The 21,322-nt window shown below is 46.2% G+C and overlaps 2 protein-coding genes across 6 annotated transcripts in view; both read left to right on the forward strand.

Annotated features, from left to right (window-relative positions):
• The first annotated feature begins 73 nt into the window (after nucleotides 1-73).
• Cbr3 (carbonyl reductase 3) lies at nucleotides 74-6,883 on the forward strand. The gene is made up of 3 exons (XM_046439219.2): nucleotides 74-399; nucleotides 1,765-1,872; nucleotides 6,393-6,883. Exons 1-3 carry the CDS (start codon nucleotides 111-113, stop codon nucleotides 6,827-6,829), a joined length of 834 nt encoding a protein of 277 aa, XP_046295175.1. The 5' UTR covers nucleotides 74-110; the 3' UTR covers nucleotides 6,830-6,883.
• Nucleotides 6,884-13,338: 6,455 nt separating this feature from the next.
• Nucleotides 13,339-21,322, forward strand: part of Dop1b (DOP1 leucine zipper like protein B) — a 104,965-nt gene continuing 96,981 nt past the window's right edge. For 3 of the 5 annotated variants that reach the window (XR_006850616.2, XM_058577234.1, XM_058577235.1), the window contains exons 1-2: nucleotides 13,339-13,458; nucleotides 17,173-17,337. Coding sequence is in view for 4 of the 5 variants with exons in the window: in XM_058577234.1 (XP_058433217.1) it covers nucleotides 17,200-17,337 (138 nt within the window). In the remaining variant the exon portion in view is untranslated. The remainder of the gene's footprint in view (nucleotides 13,459-17,172; nucleotides 17,338-21,322) is intronic. The other 2 variants (XM_046439057.2, XM_046439058.2) reach the window with 1 other exon arrangement.

The raw sequence follows: 21,322 nt of genomic DNA on the forward strand, positions 1-21,322 counted from the left end.
TTAGATCTGCGCCTCTACTCCGACCCTGGCCCGGCTCCGCGGCGCGCACCCGGGGTGGTCCGCTGTCAGGTCCGCTCTCCACACAGGTGTCCCGCGCTGTCCACCCGGCCATGTCGTCCTGCAGCCGCGTGGCCCTGGTCACCGGAGCCAACAAGGGCATAGGCTTCGCCATCGCCCGTGAACTGTGCCGGCAATTCTCGGGGGACGTGGTGCTCACCGCACGCGACGAAGCGCGGGGCCGGGCAGCGGTGCAGCAGCTGCAGGCCGAGGGCCTGAGCCCGCGCTTCCACCAGCTGGACATCGACGACCTACAGAGCATCCGCGCCTTGCGCGACTTCCTGCGCAAGGAGTACGGGGGTCTCAATGTTCTGGTCAACAACGCGGGCATCGCCTTCAAGAGTAGGTGCGGGGCTTGGAGGGAGAACTCCCCGAGGCGCTCCGAGGGTACCGGCGACAAGCCGCAGGCGCCCCCACTGTCCACTACTGTGATCTGGGAGGGCGGTGCCAGCCCCTGGGGATGCGCTCAGCTCCCCCTTGCAGGGCGGTTATTCGCTTTCCTGGATTGGGGAGCTCTGACACCGCGCGCCCTGCCTGCCCTGCCGGCACGCCGGCCTGTGCAAGCCCGTGCGCCGCCCAGGGGCCGCCCAGAACTTTCAGCTATGGCTGTTTGTAGGAAAACCGGCCTCCGGGGAGGGAGCCACGCCTTGCTAAGCTCATCAGCTTTCCGTCCACTGCAAGAACCATTTTCTCTGCTAAGGGTCTCCAAAATCACTTGGCTTTCGCTTTCCCCGTGAAACAAGGGCGCATTCATAGATGCCAGGAGACATCTGCCCAGGACAGGAAATGAGTCGCTAAGACACAATTAGCGCGCACTTGCACATTAGTGGATTTCATAGTTTGTTTAATGGAGAGCTTTGATAGGCTCTGGCCAAAGGGAAGCGAGCCTGGTTCCCGCCCCCAGGGAGCTAATGTTTGTTATAAAAAATGCAAATATGGCTTTTAAGAAGCATCTTCCTTTAGGGGAAGAAATCAAGGAAATTATTTATTCCAGCAATTTGTCAATGAAGAAAGTTACTGAGTTGCCATGATCCAGGAGTATAAAGAAACAGGCCAGCTTCACTTACAATGAGGGGGGAAGAGAAGCCTGAGGCAGGAAGAGGGAAAGAACCGATTGTGCAGAAGTAGCTCTGCGTTTGGCCTTGGGCACGCTCTGCCACGGACCCAAGTCTTCCTCTCACCAGCACCTCCAACTCAGCCTCTAGGCTTTGGGGAGCTGCGAACCGGGAATTGACAGCCTCAGGAGTAGACTGCCGCAGTTGGCTGAGGGATTGGTGAATAAAAACCCGGCTTCCTAGACAAGAGGTCTAGATATAGCCCTTATGCGCGGTACCCGCAAACCTGGGCACAAACTGGGTGCCCAGGCTCCACACCTGCTGAATCAAAATCTGCATTTTAACACAAATCCCAGGTATCTCCTGTGCCTATCAAGTTTGAGAAGCAGCAGCAAAGCCAGGGGTCTGGAAGTGGGGCGGGAAGCCCAGAAGCTGCAGCATTACCAATGAGAGACTCCCTGGGTGTGGCCCCAAAAGCCGTTTTCACAGGCCCTGCAGGGGATTCCCATGCACATTGAAGTTTGAGAACCAACCACGAGAGATTTTAAAAATTAGCTTCTCTTTTAATTAGTTGTTAGGCAATAGAATCCATGTTCTCATGAGTGTGTATGTGGGGGGTGACTTTTTCTTTGTTTCTTTGTCTTTTTGAAAGTGGATGATCCAACACCCTTTGACATTCAAGCTGAGATGACCCTGAGGACAAACTTTTTTGCTACTAGAAATGTCTGTACTGAATTACTGCCCATAATGAAGCCTCATGGTAAGTCCAGGGGATGGACTGTCAGGTTGTGTTCCTTAGGAGGGAATAAGCCATGAGCCCTCTGGACTGGCCCCGAGCAATTACCCAGGGCTGCTGCTGTTTCTTTTCTTTCTTCCTCTTTTTTTTTTTTTTTTTTTTGGTGGTGCTGGGAATTGAACCAAGAGCTTCCCACATGCTGGCAAGCTCTCTATCACTGAGCTACATTCCCAGACTCTGCTGTTTCTTTGTAAGGGGGTGGGGGAAGGGAGATTGAAGATTGTCCTAATTTCTCAAGTGTCTGGCTCCTTGCTTGAACATTTCAGCTTTCAAAGAATTGTATGACAGACCACAATGCTCTTGGGATCCAGATCACATGATCTTCAACCCTCATGGACAAAATGTCACAAGTCCCCAAAGGCTTTTCAGTGAATCTCCTCCTCCCCAAGGATGTGCCCACACCTGGCTTGTCTGGGGGACCTGCAGGATGGTGTCTGCTCTGGCATTGTGACTTTCCCTATGTTCCTTTCTTACTCCCAATTTTGCAAGCTGATTGAGAAAATCTGAAATAATTTTTCTTTATTAGTAAATACAAAGCCAGGTGTGGTGGCACATGTCTGTAATCCCAGAAGCTCAGGAGGTTGAGGCAAGAGAATGGCAAGTTCAAAGACAGCCTCAGCAACAGTGAGATGCTAAGCAACTCAGTGAGAGCCTGTCTCTAAATAAAATACAAAATAGGGCTGGGGATGCAGCTCAGTGGTCCAGTGCCCCTGAGTTCAATCCCTAGTATGCCCCCCCACACACACACAAAAAAAAAAAGTTACCTGTGATTCTGAGAAGGATTGTGTGGTTTATTAGAAATGTGATTTTGAATAGGATTATCTCTGAATGCAAGCATTTTTAAGTCTAAATAGGTATACGGTGAAAGGCACACTTCTGCTCCCTACCCACTCACTCCCAAGCTCCACAGGGATTGATTTTCTTTATCAGTTTCTTAATGGACTGGGATCATAGAAAGCCTGCAGACAGAGTTGTAGGTTCTGGTCATAGGAAGCCTTTGGTCCAGGTGCATGGAGCTGGTGAGTGCCCAGAGGCCAGGAGATAGAGTTTACAAATATAAACCTAAGTAAATAAAAATGCATATTTTCAAAACTCCCTTTTTAACACAAATGGTGAAGATTAGCACAGTATTTGCCACCTTAATTTTTTTTTTTTTTAAGATTTAATCTTGCAACATTTCCCAGGTTGGCCTAGTCTTCTGGGCTCAGTGATCCTCCTGCCTCAGCCTCCCAAATACCTGGGACTACAGACCCATGCTACCACACTCAATGTAAATCTTGCTTTATGTTTGCTTTACACCTCTGGGGCTCTTCCCAGATTAGAACAGAACGTTTTCTGTTTTTCCACTGCAGGGCTATCTTTTACCAAGTTATCAGGAAGTCTTCTCCCTGCTGAATTTTACAGTCATAAAATTTAAGAGCTGAAAATTGCTGATGAAGCCTTGCGTTGCTTCACCTCCACTTTCCTGAGAGGGGAATTGGAGCCAAAAGAACTGAACACACACACACACACGCACACACACACGTATTCATGGATTTGGAAAATGTCTCCTAGTTTCTTGATTTCACTACTCAATCAAATTAGAATAACTTGTGCTAGTGAAATAGGAATTAGAGTGTCAAATGATTATAAACCAAGCCATTTTGAAAGACAGTGAAAGACTCGGGGGAGAATGGGGTTTGAGAATTAATCCAGAGCAGGTGAATATCTATCTTTAGTCAGTTTCCAAAGTTGAAATCTCTAGTTTACAAAATGCTAATATTTGTGATTTTTAGTAAACCTGGTGTTTACCAGAAGGGAAATATTGAGCATTGCTGCTTCCTAATGTCTCTTTGTTTAGCTCTAAAATGCATTTAAAATTTTAAAAAGCCTTTGGTTTGCTTGTTTGATTCTGAGTAAATTGGCTAAGCAACCTTTGAGCCACTAGAGGGAGCTACTTGCCCACTCCTTCTAGAATGAGGCTGTTTCAGGACCAACAGGGTCACCTGGACTTCAGATGAGGGTGGGGTGCAGTTCTCCTCAGAATTAGACCCATCTGTTGACTAGGTTCCTACATTATCACCCAGCCTCTCTCAAAGGTATTCCCTTAGATCAAAGAGGACCCCTCTTCTGTAGAAGGGTTTGCATTTCCTGGAAGGCTTTGAGTAGCTCCTGTAGTTTGTTTCTTCTCTTTCTTCCTTCCCCTGTAAATGTCATTCCTCGAGCAGCCAAGTATAGAGAACAAAGCTGTATAGAAAGCAATGAAGAATTCATCACCAATGTAGTATTCTTGCCAAAAATATTGAAATAAATTTAGTTATAAGAAAATCAGACCAATCCAAACTGGGGGAAATACTACAAAATAATGAACTGGAATCTTCAAAAGAAAGGTCATTATCGACTAATCTAGATGAAAATGGATTAAAAAGATATGACAATTACAGGGGCTGGGGCTGGGGCTCGGTGGTGGAGCACTTGCCTAGCACGTGTGAGGCCCTGCATTTGATCTTCAGCACCACATAAAAATAAATAAATAAAATAAAGGTATTGTGTTCATCTACAACTAAAAAAAAAACTTAGAGCGATGACAACTACATGCAGTCCAAAATCCCACATTGTATCTTGGATTAAAACAAACAAAAAATATAAAGCAGCATTATATGGAATGGCTGGGGACATCTGAACATGCATGCCACTGGAGATAACAGGGTTGTACAACAGTGTGAGCGCAATCATGCTATGCTTCTGGTGGGGAAGGCCTGTTACCACACAGTCAGGCTCTGTACCTCTGGTTCTATAGGTGGGGATTCAACAACGATGGACTGAGAATATTTGCAATTTGTAAAACATAGTATCTGTATTGAAACTGTTCAGACCTTTTTTCCTTGTCATTATTCCCAAATAATACAATGATTTACATAGCATTTACATCGTATTGGGGGTTATGAATAAGCTAGAGACCACTTAAAGCCTATGGTAGAATCTGTTAAGTTATCTGCAAATACTATGCATTTTATAGATGGGACTTGAGCATATGTATATTTGGTATCTGCCGGGCCCTGGAACCAATACCACATCAACACAAGAATCACTTAAACACTAAAATATTTGAGGAGAGAGTTTAAATTTCTGCAACATGGAGAAAAGGAGGGAGGGAGAAAGAAAAATGGGGCAAATTGTTAATCATCAGTGAACTTAGGTGAAAATGTATGTATGGGCTTTGCTGAACATTTTGCAACTTCTCATTAGTTTTCAAAATTTAGGAAAGAAGTATGTATCACCATAAAAAATGAGGGAGGGAAAGAATGAAAGACAGACTGAAGAATCACACATACCTGTAGGATGAGTGTGATGTTGGTGTTCAAGGAGAGACTGAGGGTATCTCCATAAACAGGGCCTTCAAAGAGGTCCACCCCGCCCCAAATGTGCACCTGGGGTGGATGCCACTGATGTAGAGAATGTGAATTCAGAACAGCATGTAAGAAAATAACTGCCAAGTTGGGCATGGTGACACATACCTGTAACCCCAGCCATTTGGGAGGCTGAAACAGGAGGATCACAAATAGCCTCAGCAATTTAGGCTATTTAGCAACTTAGCAAGACCCTGTCTCAAAACAAAAAATAAAAAGGACTGGGGATGTAGCTCAGTGGTAAAACACCCTTGGGTTCAATCCCTGGTACCAAGAAATAAAAACAAAAAAATAAATAAAGAAAATAACACTCCAAGATAAGTGGATTTGGATGGTGGATAAGATGTGCAAATTCGCGTTGGCTGGTTTTCGGGTTTCCAGCAATGCTTCAGATTATTGTATGGGTGCTGGCCTACATATCGGCTTTCATGGGCACAACTGTCTCTAACAGTTGTGAATTATAATCAACATGAATATTAATTCATATTAGTTTAATGACTCATACCATATTATTATTAACTAGAGACTAACAATTAATCAGAAATCAGGTCCAGGATGAAGAATCAACCTGCTCCACTTGTGGACATTCCTGGCACTAAGGATAGTGGTATTCCCTGCCATCACTTGATCCTGATTTAGGTACCCAGGGTAGAAGTGACTGCCCGTGGCCCTAGAAATGTGCCAACTGAGGGCACTGGGAGCTGAGATGCAGAATGAGGGTACTGTCCCTCAGAAAGCAGGCTCTTGCAGCATATGTGTCGAAGGAAGCTGTTGTATAAAATTGTCCAGTGAGTCTGCTACAGATGACAGTTCCACCATTTCATGGAGAATTGCTGCAGAAGGGAAAACCTATTCTTGATGGAGCTGTGTTTTTTCTTCCCTTTGGGAGAACAGGAGCCCAAATAAATGTATAACACCCCCCACACACACACACACACACACTGCCCCGCCCCCACACAGATTTTATGCCTTCTAGAGTTGCTTTTTGATGTTTTTCAGCCATTAAACCTGCACCATGCCTCAGTTGTTGCTGGGTATCTTCAGCTGACCAGTGCTGCTTTGTGATGTGCTTCCATTTCTATTCCTCTGTTCCAGGGAGAGTGGTGAATATCAGCAGTTTACAGGGTTCGAAAGCTCTTGAAAACTGCAGTGAGGATCTACAGGAAAAGTTCCGATGTGACACACTTACCGAGGGGGATCTGGTGGACCTCATGAAAAAGTTTGTGGAGGACACAAGAAATGAGGTACACGAGAGGGAAGGCTGGCCCAATTCGGCTTATGGGGTGTCCAAGTTGGGGGTCACAGTCTTATCGAGAATCCTGGCCCGGCGGTTGGATGAAAAGAGAAAAGCCGACCGGATTCTGCTTAATGCCTGCTGCCCTGGATGGGTGAAGACAGACATGGCCGGGGACCAAGGCTCCAGGACGGTGGAGGAGGGAGCAGAGACCCCTGTCTATTTGGCCCTCCTGCCTCCAGATGCCATTGAGCCACAAGGCCAGCTAGTCCGTGACAAAGTCGTGCAAAACTGGTGAACATCTGCTTCATGGCTTGATGTTTAATAAATGTTGGTGGAAGGAACAAGTGAATTCAGATGTGGTCGGATTCTATTTCTGTGGTTGAGAAGAAATGTCCACTAGAATCTCCCTGGGAGAAAGATGTCTCGTTCCAGCCCTGGAGCAGAGCCATTTTGCCATCTGTAGCCTGAAAGAAAAGGACATATCAGATTTTAGCAGGCATCGTGATTACATGGGGAACTGGTAGGCATATCACTGTTCCCACCCTATAGTTTCTGATCCAGTAGGCCTAGGGTAGGCCCCAAATTTGCATTTCTAACAAGTTCCTAGTAATGCTGCTGCTGCGGCCAGTCCTGGGTCAGCAGGTTGAGAACCATGATATAATGGTCTTAAGAGCTGAGGAGTCCATCTTGGCCATTTTCCAAGCCATTCCTTGCTGTTTCTAGTTTGTTGATTCTGAAGGGTCATAATTTATCCTGTTTCCCTAGCTCTGCAAACTTCCTTTTGTATTTCATTCTGTCTTGCTGTATTTGAGTCTATTTTTATTGGTTCTGTCAAAAGGCAAAATTACAACAAATTTGAAGATCTAAATTGACTTTTATTTATAATTCTCGAGTGGGGCAACATCTCATCCCATAAAATAGTGAGTGTTCTGATGAGCCGAGCCCAGGATGGGAAAGAACTAAGGAAGGCAAGGACAGATGAGAAACAGATCGGTTGTTTCAAAGCTATTTTCTTGTAAAGGTTAAAAAGGAGAGAACTATGTTTGCAGGCTAAACCTGGGTTGTTTAGAAATTTGGCTATCATCTCCCTCCTGGTTTTCTGTTTTGACCTGGTGAAGTGTAACTTTAGCATGAACAACTCCACCTAGTTTGGTCTGGTAGACCTAGTGTAGGAGCTCAGTCCAAACCAATGTCTCATTTAAGAAACGGAACTTGAAAGACTCAGGAGAAAGGTCTTGTTTTATTAGGATGTAATTTCCTCCATACTGGGTTTGAACCCAGGGGAGCTAAACCACTGAGCTAGATCACCAATCCTTTTTATTTCTTATTTTGAGACAGGGCCTTGTTAAATTGCTGAGGCTGGATTTGAACTTGCTGTCCTCCTGACTCAGCCTCCCGAGCAGCTGGGATTATAGGTGTGTGCCACCGTGCCCAGCCATACTGGGTTTTTAGCTGGGTTTTGTGTCTGTACTACTGCCCAAGGCTGCCCTGCCACGTCTTTCATCATTGTGCTTTCCTAACTGCAGATCATCTCCTTCCCCTGTTGACACCCCTCTCTGAGCTACAGCCCAGGGCAATTTTTTGAATGAATCCCTGAGTCCTTTTTATAGTATCCATGACAAGAGAGTCCACTTGTGAATCACAGTGACTCATTGCTTTCAAGTGGGCTTGGTTTTGAAACTCCTGAGTGCTGGCTATGCCTTATAGAAAAAAAAAAAAAAAAACAACCTGGAGACCAAATGATCTTATCAAAGAGAGAAATTACTGGCAAAGGTTTGTAAGGGAGTTAAGACTTGAGAAGGAGCGGCTAACCAAAGGAGACCCCAACAACTCAACAGTTATGTGATGGAGAGGATACAAAGGGGGAGAAACTGCAAATTCATTCGCATCACCAAGTATATGACAGCTGTTCAGTGTGAACCAGTGATGGTATACTTGATCATCGTATTCACAAAGGTCACAGCCTATGTCCTAACAGTTCCTTTCAGACATAAGGAATCAGTAAAGCATAGAAATTTTCAAGGTTGTGTTTATTTGGAGGACCAAGGCTAAACAAGGAAACCCTGTTATTTCTGGCATATATGTCTTCATATTTTTCTTGACTTTCCATCACCTCAAAGTATCAGCTTAACTGTCACCTCACTCTTTCATCCCCTTGGCATGCAGAGAAGTCTGAATCCCACCCAGACTGCATTCCACTTCCTTTTAACCCATTTTTATATCACTCAGTAAGTCCAATATCTATTTACCTTGGGCCATAGCTCCTAAGACACTTTGATGGTTTTTCAACAAGTTTCCTGAATATCTCCCATACCCTGGTCTCTCCCTCCAGCCACCTTCCAGATTCCTGCTGATGATGAGCAATAGTTGGGGAACCACAGAACTCAGGCTCTGGCTAAGTCACAGACAGAAAGTACACAAGTAAACCACTCCTTGTTTTATTTCTATTTCCTGTTTGTCTCTAGCCAGTTCCAGCTTGACAATTAGATTAGCACGTAGCTCACTTGGAAGATACATAATTGTCAGCTGTTGGCCAGAATGACGTTTCCCATGAGAATTGCTGCAGGGGCCCTCGATGGATGGTCTCCCCAGCACCCTCTGTCCAGGTATCTCCTGCCTCCCCTCTGCTTCCTCAAGAGCTGAGCTTCAGCAACTGGAAGGTGACTTTGCCCTGCAAGCCTCTGTTGACTGTTCCAGGTGTGGGTCCTTCTAAAAAGTAGGACCAGCTGGATAGGATCAGAGCTGGTAATGCGGCAACATCCCATCCATTATGGTCCCAGGAGCAAAGGGAGCCAGGCCATAACTAGAGAAGAAGGTCAAACCTCAAAAGGAACATTTAACTTCTCTAGAGAAGGCCACTCCCCTCAGTGGCATCCCTTCCCTGGCTTCAGATCTTTCCTGAAATTCTGGGTTGTAAGAGATGCTACAACAGGCTGGGGATGTGGCTCAAGCGGTAGCCCGCTCGCCTGGCATGCGTGCGGCCCAGGTTCGATCCTCAGCACCACATACAAAGATGTTGTGTCCGCCAATAACTAAAAAAATAAAAAAATAAATAAATAAATAATAAATTAATTTAAAAAAGAGAGAGAGAGAGATGCTACAAGATACCCTTTATTGTGATTCAGATCTTAAATGTGTCCCCGAATCTCCTGTGTTGAAAGCTTGGTCCTCAGCCAATGGTGCTACTGAGATGGAAATTCTAGGAGATGGGCTCTAGCTGGGGGAAGTAGGTCACTGGGGACATGCACTTGAAGGAACCCCAGTCCCTTCCTCTCTCTGCCTCTTGGCCACTCTAATGTGGGAGCAGCTTGGCTCTGCCACATGTTCCCCACCAATTGTTCTTTATCTCCACAGGTCCCAAGTGACCATGGACTGAAACCTCTGAAACCGTGAGCCAAAATAAATCTTTCCTCCTTTTAAGCTTATTTTTCTCAGACATTTTATCACAGTGATGGAAATCTGACTAATATAGCTTTGTCTCCTTAAAATTTCCCTTTTCCTTAACTAGGTCAAATTGGAAAGTGGCTATTTGTGATCCAAAGGAACATTGTAAATAGAAGTACACTAAAGTATTTCATGGTATGCTGCAGAGAAAAGAATAATTAGGCTTGGGATCAAAAGGAAAACAAAATCATGAAGTGAGAACCCATGGCATGCAAAGCTTTGTCATACTAGTACTTTTCCAACATGATTTTACATAATTCCACCACAGTCCCTTAAGGTCATTTTTTTCCCCCAAATGAAGACATAAAGGATAAGAGAGGCTAATTAATATACTTAGGTTCATAGAGCTGTGAGTCAAGCCTGGACCATATCCGGGACTATCTTACTTCAAAACTCCTTGGTGCTTGGCATCTGTAGCTTCTGCAGTGACTCTAGAGACCACGGATAACTCTCGGTGTAAAAATTAAGGGAGATGGGCTGGGATCGTGGCTTGGTGGTAGAGTGCTCGCCTAGCATGCATGAGGCACTGGGTTCAATCCTCAGCACCACATAAGAAAAATGAAATAAAGATACTGTGTGTCCACCTACAACTAAAAAATAAATATATTTTAAAAATAAGGGAGATGATATAGCTAATCTAAATGATTTGTAAGCTATCTGGCCATTAGATCCCTAAATTATCCTGGACACATTTTTTCCACGGAGAAATGAAGTACTGTTTAAATGCAGCATATTTTAAATTGGTCCTCCTGTACTGATGGAGCCAATGGACACTTCTACAACAGCTTTTCTGTGGTGTGCTTTTCTAGGTTCATGCTTGTGTGGTAAACCCATGAATAACACCAGCTTTAGACCTGGTCCTTTGCCTTTCCCTTCCTTTACCAAACTGCAAAAGGAATTGTGACAGACCAAAGCTCTGAACAGCAATGTCATGTGGAGATGAAATAGGTGATAATGATGAGCAGGACAAAGGTTTCCTTGTTACTGCAAGTTGACCACAAATTGGGCGCAGCATCAAATAGAGACATGCACAAGATTTCTCCTCCACTAAGAGAGCAGTGGGGATGAACGCTAGGATGAATGCTGCTGGGTGGAGCAGAATTACTTTATAGAACAGGCCTGAAGGGTCACCAATATTTGCATATCAAAACTGAGAATGCATTTAACTGGTCAGTGTCTCCAATGGGGGTCAGCCCTAGTCTGAGAATGTAATGGGCTCTGGCATACAAAGTCTTCTTTACTATCAAGAGAATACTACAGTTCATATGTAAATTAAAGTTGAAATGCTAATTAGTTTGAATACTGTACACAAGGAACCAGCTCTACTTACACATCTTAAAGAGATGAAATAGACTTTTAAGTGTGACAAGACAAGTTGAGAAAGAAAACAAATTTGCCTTAAGAATAGTCAGTTCTTTTTCAGTGGTGCTGGGGGTTGAACCCAGGACATCGCACATGCTAGCTAAGCATTCCACCACTGAGCTATACTCCCAAGCGTGTTATTTTTTTTTCCTAGTTGTAGTTGGACATGATACCTTTATTTATTTATTTTTATGTGGTGCTGAGGTTCGAACTCAGTGCCTCACATGTGCTAGGCAAGCACTCTGGCACTGAGCCACAACCCCAGCCCCCTGTTTGGTTCTTAATGTTGTAATGCTTCCTGTCAATCTTGATTATAAATTGAGTTTGTTTTTTTTTTAAGGGTTTGCAATACTTGAGTGTGTCAAACTTATTTTAAATGAATTCCTCTCACACCTGGAGTTCTTTATAGACAGGTGGCATATCTCCAAGGCATAAATTTATATAAGTGTGTTAGGGCAAATTTGTAGATGTTGGCTTGGACACAAATGGAGGCTCTTTCTCTTTAATGTTCAGTATAAAGAGGTTCTTTCATCTCTGCTAGTTCAGAACTGCAGTGAGTGTGGCTAGGACTTGAACAATCTAAAAAAAAGAAACACTCATTTGCCAATTTTTTTTTTGCCACTTTGTCTGCCATTTTGTGAAAACAGAGTTTATCATATCTTTATTAGGAAATAAATTTTCATAAAATTCATCTTCTTCCCCCTGCTAAATGTGGCTTAACCGTTTAATTTTTCTCTGCTTCTATTTAAGATGACTCCTAAAAGTGATAATTAAAGGATTTACATCTGGGATACTTGGGGTGTGGCAAATGGAGATAGAATCAAATCAGGAGTGTGGCTAGGCCAGAGATCCAGCATCCTGGTACATTGGGAGAGATGATAGATCCACTTAGGAATCTGGTACAAACTATACACCCCCTACTCCAGAAACATACATATAATACAAAGTGTTCTATACAATTTCCAAATGTCGGTGGACTTTCTTCACTCCCCAAGCTCATTCGTGGACTACTTAGCCTTAATGAAGCCCAGACCAGATCCAAAAATTCCTAAGGGCTTCTCCGGGTTAAAAGGGGAGCGGCCACAACAGACATTACAACCTGAATCAACAGGTGGCAGTACTTTGATTGGCTGGGAGTCCCAGCTGGGGCAACCAGGATAGGGCCAATGCCCTATTCCGGGATAGGGCAAGCTAGGGTGACTCCCTCGGCCTCACTTGTTGCTTCTAGCTCTGCAGCTGTCAGGCCAGGTGGCATGGGTCTAGATGATAGGAAGGGGTGAGGGTTAGTCCGGAAATATTAATGCTAGAGTTGACATGAAGTCTTCCTTCCTGGGCCAGAGCACCCATGAAGGGATCATTCCAAGAAGTGACCTCACTTCCCCTGACCTCTAGGGATAGAACAGGCCTGGGGCGGGGCCGAGGGTAGGGGATGTCTTAAGGAGGGACTTCTAGCCTTCTGCGCCTGGAGCACGTAAGGGTCCATCCTGTCTCCTCCCTGAGGATAGAAGGTTAGGGGCTAGCCTGAAGGAAAGGATGGAATAAGCCAGGACCATGCACCTTGCTCGGGCCCCGTGATTTTCCTCGTCTGTAACTCCGACGCTTTTCCGAGGGTCGAAGCGCAGGTAGACGACTCTGGGCAAGTACTGACTGGTGCCCCTTCCCTTCGGTTGGGTCGGGAAAACCCTCCGTGAGGGGCGGACACCACCCTGCCCACCCGTGCAAGGCCTTCTCAGTAGTAGCTCGATCGCGAGGCAACGCCCACGACGGGGAAGGCTCGGAAGCCTCGGCCTCCTAGACTCTGCGCTGGTGACGCCAGAGCCGCGGGCCGCGCCGAGGCTCCGCCCCCGGCCAAGGGCCCGCCCCCCGCCGCATCCCCACGCGCTGATGATCCACCTCCCGACCCGCCCTGCGGCCCCGACCCGCCCCCAAGCAGCCAGGCCCCGCCCCGATCAGGCCCGGCCCCGCCCCCGGAGCCGCGGCCGCTGGGCTCCGGCACGGCGTCTGCTCCGCGGTCCGGGTCCCCGCCGCGCCGCAGCCCCCGCCCGCGCTCTCCCGCAGCCCGACAGGCTCCGCCACGCCGCACGTGGGCGCGCCCGCCGACCAGGGCCGCCGCCACAGGTAAGTCGTGCCCGCGCCTTGCCCGGCGTTCGCGCCCTCCGCCGCCCGGCGTCGCCTCCCTGCCGGCCCGCGGGCGGCGAGGCGGCGCGGGCGTCCTTCCCTGGGTGCGGAGGGTTCGGGCGGCGCCGAGGGGCGGTCCCGGGTGCAGGTGGCTCCCGGACGCGCGCTGCTGCAGTGCGGGGATGGCCCGCCGAGGCTGCGCGTGGGCGTGGGGCGCCGGCCTGACATCCCGCCGGCAGCCTGGGAGGGTCCCCTCCGGGTTCTCCGGGCCACGGCCGAGGAGGATGCGCGGGCACGCCCTCGCCGGGCCGGGCGCGGGTGGAGGTCAGGTGGGTCACCACCCGGCCATCCTCTTGGCTGGCGGAGGGCGGAGGAGCTCTGCCTTTGTTTGCGGGTGCGGTCCCAATTGGGGAGGAGGCTGGGGACGCCGGCCTTTCCGAACTGAGGGCTTTCCTGTTAAGGAAACTCCCCCCTGCCACCACCTCGTTCCCCCGACTGTGCCCAGGAGAAGGGATCCAGCCGCAGTGCGCGCGCTTTGCCGGCCTGGCCCTGCGTCCTGCAGGATTCTTGGCTGCGGGCAGCATGGGGATCCCCTTAGCTCCTCCAAGAGCGGCTGCTGACAACACTGTCACCCGCAGGTATTGCCCTCACCTGGAGACGGCAGCCCGACAGGCTCCGCAACGGAGGGGAAACCTTTGTAGGTATTTTTTTGGGAGGTGGGTGGGTAAAGTGTTGGACAGCCTCACCCCAAAGCCTACTTCTGCTAGGTGTCTTTAATTTTTTCAGTACATTTTCAGTACAATTACTACTTAGAAAGACCCAATTCTAAATAATGTGTCTTCCAGTTGATTAGGCCAACTGGCTGTGAGTGTGTGTGCCATAGATCAAGGGTTGTTCCTATCTGTGAGTAAATCTCGCTCATGGATTAGTGGCTATTTACAATTTTCACTCTGTTTTGTTTTTAGCCAACTTGTTCCTCCTTGTACCCTATTTACAATGAACTTCTTTGGGATCTAGCAGATGGTTTTTCACTTGAACTTGTTTTTCTAAGAAGTTAAGAATGGGTAAGGTAGAGATATCCTACCGACATTTTTAGTCTTAAGGTGAACATATCTGGTCAGACACATTTGTATGATTACTCGTTTGTGTGCATAATTGTTTGTAGGCTATAACTCTTACCAGTTTAGCAAACTATCAAATCTCTCACAAAGATGTATCCAGGATGGATTGCAAGATCTAACCAAAAAAAAAAAAAAGCTATTTAAGGACTGAACTAGTTCTTCTTGCCCTAGCATAACATAGCATCTCACTGACCTGAGCTGGAATCCTGGTTCAGCTGGCCGCTAGCTAAGTGGCCTTCAGAATTTTCTGAGTGACCTGATTCCCAATATCCTCATCTTGGAACTGATAATACTCTTGGGACTCCTGTGTATTGCATGAGATAAATGCATGCATGAATGATGGGATACCAAGCTCACACAGAAGACTGGTATAGTATCATCATATCAAATGCCCTGTATTTATAAATAAAGGAGCTTGCTTGAATGACTATTTCCAAACTTCTCATTTTGCTCATACACCAAATAGTACTTTCTTCATATGAGTAGCCATAGCATTGAACTGCTTCAGTTACCTATTCTTGCCTGGCTGGCGCTCTCTTTGCCAAGAGCAGTGGCTCACCTTTGCCACCTCACCTCCTAAACACACACCTTTATCACTGGTGCAGCTCTTCCTGGTACTGTGAGCCACCCACACCTGTGGACCTTGAGGACTTCTGTCCTGTTGTAAGGCTTCCTCTTTCTTCTTGCCTGTTTCTGATACTTCAGCCTACTCTCTGTCACTGTGTATGCACATTAAGTTGAAATTATGCATTTAGATATTTCCTTTTTTATTAGGCTGTATACAGTGAGACTAGGAACCTTGTAATCTTCAGGTTTCTTTCCCCAGTGCTTAGATGTTTAGTTGAGTAAACAGGTTGTACATGGAGTAGTGTGGTGCTGTAGTTAGGCTGGATTTCAGGCCAGGAAATTTCTTAGGGGAGGGAAAAAAAAAAAAAAGCTATGGACTGTTTGGATATGCCAACTTCTCAGTCTTTTGTTGGCAAAATAAACAAATTACCACCTCTCATTGCCATCCTTTCCTTAATATTTTCAAACAGTGTGAAGGATTATATTTCAGAAAAAGGGACAATCTTCCCATGAATGATTTTGTTTGGGGGGGGGGTGCATATGTGTAGCACAGTATATTTTTGCAGAGGGGGCACAGAATGTGCAAAGGCCTTGTGGTAGAACAAGTCTGTCTTGGGTCTTGCAGAGTGTGGTGAGGAGCGAAGTAGGTGGATCCTTGTAGGCAGGGGAGGGAGAAGTTTGAATTTATTATAAACAATGTAGGAAGAGTTTTAAACATAGCCATGATGTTTTCTTAATGTGTGTTTTAAGACGATTCCTGACCTATGAAATATACTGGAGAGGGACAAAGATGTGAGAGAGAGCTGTTAGGAACCCTGTGCAAACCTGCATGGGGCAGGAGGCTTGCTGTGCATTGAAATGGGATGGAGAACCATCGAGTCAACAGCATTTTCTAAAGAAACCAACAGGACTTGGGTTGGGTGTGGTGAAGGAAGAGTCAGGATGACAGAATGTCCCAGGGACACAGGTGCCACTTTCTGAGAAGACAGGAAGAAGCATGCTCTGTGAGTGGAATTCAGAGTTTAGTTTTTATAGTAGTGTTATTGAGATATAATTTAAAGATCATAAAGTCCATTCATTCAAGGATATAATCCAGTGGATTTTAGTAAGTTCACGGAGTTGTGTAGCCATCGTCATATTCTATATTTCCACCACCTCCGAGAGATGTGTGCCCACATGGGGGTCCCTCTGCTTCCACCCACCCTCGGCAACTGCCAGCCTTGCCGTCAGTGAAGATTCACCCGCTGTGGGCATTTCACATGATGGAGTCGTGTAGCATATGGTCTTTCTCAGCTTCTTCCCCCCCTCACCCCCCCGCCACCCCCCTCAGCTGGGTTTTCAGGAGTCACTGCGCTGTAGCCCATGTCAGCACTTAGTTCCTCCTCGTTGCCGTCCGCTGTGAGGAACAGTGCTGCTCTCAGGTGCTTCATATCCCATCCTTATTTTCTTTGCTTTTGCAGTGCTGGGGATCAAGCCTTGGGCCTCACAAATGCTAGGCAAGGACTCCACCACTAGCTACCTCCCCAGCATACATACATCCTATTATATATATATGTATTTTTTTCTCACCAGATCTTCTTGTAAAATATTTCCAGTCTTCTGGTGTCATGGTAGAGGATTCAGGTGCTCAATACACCATTCGGTTTAAGAGCATGTCCTTAGGTATTACAGATACACTGTGATGGGGGAAGGGCTGACTGCACTGAGAATTGGCACCTGGCAACAATATATAGTTTAGTAGTTTTGCACATTTCACTCTTAGAATTAATGCTGTCAATTAGGTGGAAGCTGGGGGCCTCCTTTCTGCTGGGCGTGTTTGTCTCCCTCAGAATCCTGGAGGCTGGAATCACTGATCTTTTATTTACCATAGTGCCCAGCCCAGAAACCCTGCTAAATATTTGAACTGTATTGCCAAGTGCATCTACACGGCAGTGTTTGTGGACACGTGTCGCCCATGGCTCTGCGCTGGGAAGTATTTGTGTCCCTGAACAGATCCCTCATTTGTCTGTTCTTTGATTTGCTTTAGATACTCTCCGCACTGTGAGAATGTAAGATGGATCCAGAGGAGCAGGAGCTGTTAAATGACTACAGATACAGAAATTATTCCTCAGGGATTGAAAAGGCTTTAAGAAATTTTGAGTCTTCAAGTGAATGGGCAGATCTCATATCTTCACTTGGCAAACTCAACAAGGTATGTGGGACAGGTACTGTTTGGAGGTGGGGACACAGTTGTCTTTTTAGTATTTATTGCAAGGAATTTGTGGTGACTATAACAATTAAACAATACAGAAAAGAAAAACCACCCCAGTGCTGTACCTCAGTTACCCTCTGCTTGTCATCTGTATGTATGTCTCTTAGCCTTGCTGAGCCTAACATAATAGGGTTCACACATTTAAACCATCTTCTTTTCAATAATTATGTCTGCACAAGATAAAGTTTAAAATCGTCAGCTCTGTTATTCAAAGATTGCTCTTTATACACGGCCCAGGATTTTTACTGTTTTTTTTTTTTTTTTATTTACTTTTTTGATCCTTTTTCTCCTGACTGGTAACTCCCAGAAGATTAAAGGATGAAATGAACATTGAAATCCACCCCACACTAGTGTGTGTGTGTGTGTGTGTGTGTGTGTGTGTGTTTGGATAAGAGCAAGGGGCGAGATCTGGGGGGACCCACACTGGTCAGATGTGGGCTTGACCTTGAGCTCTTAAATGGCCTACAGCCAAGACCATCATATATTTTCCTATTCTGCCCAGAGGGTGATGACAGAGACACCCTTAAGCCCTCAGATGACTAGTGTGGCATATAAGTAGAGAATATTTGTGCTCAAAGAGGTTGTGCCCAGCTCTGTGGCCAGCATTTGAGTATGGAACCTGTGTGCCAGGTGGGAATTGGGAGACTCCCAGCTGTACCCTGCAGGCCTGGACTCCTCAGGTCGGACACACCAGGAAACTCTTAACAGGCCTCCCTGGAGGGGAAGGAGGTCTCCGTTCCCCTCCAGCAACAGGTGTGAGCAAAGAACGTGAGCAGGTTGAGCCCATGCACTGCCTGGGCAGTAGTCCAGCCCTGATGCTGAAATGTGCTCTCAGTCCCTGAGAGGTGGCTGTCACGCTCAGTGAAGACAGGTGGTTATTACAGCTGGTCTCTTGCAAGGCACATTTACAACAGGTAAATGTCAGGGTTGGGTGCTGGCTGGGGTGCACAAGCATCTGCTCCTAAGGTCTTCTTACAAGACAGGAGCCTGAGCTTCCTGCAGTCATCCAGCTGCAAATAAGGAATTCTCAATTGGAGACAGTGATCGCCTGCTCACCTGGAGGAGGTCACTATTTTAGGGCAAAATGGAAGACTGGGGTGGAGGTGTGTTCAGCTTCTTTGTATTTTACTAGTTTAGCACTTTGTATTTCACTATTTTGGCTCACCTGGAGTCTAAGAGGTTTTTTGTGTGTATATGTGTGGGGTGTTCATTATTTCTGTCTTCCTTTTTCTTAATTGAGATAAAATTAACATAAAATTCACCGTTTATCCATTTTAAAACATAACAGTTGCTTGGCATTTAGTACATTTACATAGTTGTGCAATCAGCATTCCTATTCAGTTCTTAAACGTTTCCATCACCTTAAAGGAAACCCATGCACATGACATGGTCTTCCCCCAACCCCCCCTTTCCCCTGCCTAGCCACAAGCAACCACTAGCCTACTTCTGTCTTTATGGACAGTTCCTGCAAATGGAATCACACACTGTGTAGCCCTTTGAGTCTGCCTTATTTCACTTGGCGTAAGATTCTCAAGGTTCAGCCATCTTGCAGCATCTACAAGAATTCGCTGTTTTAGGGCTGTTATTCCACTGTCTAGAAAGACCGTCCATCAGTTGATGGGTTTTCACCTTGTGGCTATTGTGAATATGCTGTGACTCTATTTGTGCATATAGTTTGTTTGAACACCAGTCTTCAGTTCTTTAGCATATACATGTAGGAATGAGGTTGCTGGTCCTGTGGAGCCTGTGTTTAACTCTCCGAGGAAACACCAGCTTGTTTTTCTCAGCAGCTGCACGATTTTACCCACCTACCAGCAACACAGAAGGGTTCTGATTTCTCCTCATCTTCACCCCCACTTGTTTTCAGTTTTTATTTGATAATAGCCTTCCTAAAGTGTGTGAAACGATATCTCATTGTGGTTTTGATTTTCATTTTCCTAGTGACTAATAATTTGGGGCACTTTTTCATGTGTTTATGGGCTATTTGTATACCCTTTTCAAAAAATTTCTATTCAATATCTGGCCCATTTTTGTTGTTGATTTATAGTTCTGTATGTATTTTGGATGCTAGGCCCTTTTTGGGTGTATGATTTGCAAAATGTTTTTTTTTCCCCCATTCTGTGGGTTGTCATTTTAAATTTTCTGATAATGTCCTTTTTTTTTTTTTTTTGAAAGAGAGAGAGAGAGAGAGGTAGAGAGAGAATTTTAATATTTATTTTTTAGTTATCGGCGGGCACAACATCTTTGTTTGTATGTGGTGCTGAGAATCGAACCCGCGCCGCATGCATGCCAGGCGAGCGCGCTACCGCTTGAGCCACATCCCCAGCCCCTGATAATGTCCTTGATGTGCAAAAGTTTTTAATTTTGATGTCCAATTAACTGTTTTTTTGCTTGAGCTTTTGGTGTTCTGTATGAGAAATGGCTGTCAAATCCAGCATCATGAACACTTGCCCTGTGTTTTCTTCTAAGAGCTCTTTTAGTTTTAGCTCTTGTGTTGTGATCTTTGATTCCTTTTGAGTAAATTTCTGTGCACGATGCGGGGCAAGGGTCCAGCTTCACTCCTCTGCCTGTGGAGATCCAGTTGCCCCAGCACTAGTTGGTCTTTTCCCACTGAAAGGTGTGGGAGCGCTGTTGGTAACCAACTGACCGCAGAGATACGGGTGTGTTTGAACTCCAGTTCTTTCCCATTGCTCTGTACCTGTATACTTATTGCTAGTACCACATTGTGTGTGGGGGGGGGTTTTCGTTTTTATTTATTTATTTTTGCATTGGGATGGAACCCGAGGCTTCAAGCAGGCTAAGCATGTGCTCCATTCCTGAGCTATGCTCACAGGCCCTGGATGGGTGACTGAGTCTCTCCGGGTTCTCTGTCCCCTAATATAAAATGTGACCAAAAGGCCATCTTAATCCATTCAGTCCACAAATGTCAGATTAGCTAACACAGAGTGGCCCAGTCCAGGCATGCTGTGTATATAACTGACTCCATCCTCCATCAACCCAGGAGAGCGGGAACACTCAGAGCCTGTCTGTTACCACACGGCGCAGCCAGTGTACGCAAAGAAAGGGCAGACTCTGGTTCCCTCTTCTTGCCACATTCCCGGAGTCCAGGACCTTCGTGGGTGCTGCGTACTTATGTGTTGTGGCAGGGACAGTGTCTCCATCTGCCCCACGTGGCATTTTGAAGAGCTTGATCCTTTTTTTTTTTTTTTAAATATTTATTTATTTAAGTTCTCGGCAGACACAACATCTTTGTATGTGGTGCTGAGGATCGAACCCGGGCCGCACGCATGCCAGGCGAGCGTGCTACCGCTTGAGCCACATCCCCAGCCCGAGCTTGATCCTTTAGTATGGCCTGTTGTGGGCATGATTTTCCTTTCTTATCCCAGCCCACGGGTGCACTGCAGGATTGGGGTTGGTCTGTCTTCCATCGACACCCACTTCTACTCTCTAGGAACAAGTGGTGCACAAGGAGTCCTCCATTCATTCCCTTCCAGCCATGGCAGGACCAGAGTGCACTTCCAGATGCCTTCCTTCTTCAAAGACTCACTCACTAACTTGAACTCCTTTTATAGTATTGTACTGGTTAGAAGTTTTAAAAGACAACTTGTCACTGTGGTTGTGACTCGAGGACTCTCACTGTCTCATCTTGGCCGTGCTTCTTGTTCTGTCATTGTAATTAAGCAACAAGTTACACCAGCCACCCTGAAAGATTTTCAAGGCGTCAGAGGGACAAGGGTGACAATCAGGCCTGTCTCAATCTGCCCACGATGGCTAACATTCATGGTGCTCACTGTGTGCTAAGGACTTGGTGTCCTCAGCTTTGTTGTGTAACCTTTGCAACATATCTTGAGATCAGGCCTAACCTAAGCAGCTTGTGCAGGGCCGCAGCCAGCCAGCCAGCCAGCCAGCCACAGGGGGAGGACTC

The sequence above is a fragment of the Marmota monax genome, unplaced genomic scaffold (assembly GCF_021218885.2).
Source record: "Marmota monax isolate L192 unplaced genomic scaffold, Marmota_monax_Labrador192_F-V1.1 WCK01_AAM20220418_F8-fsc00125, whole genome shotgun sequence".
NCBI lineage: Eukaryota > Metazoa > Chordata > Mammalia > Rodentia > Sciuridae > Marmota > Marmota monax.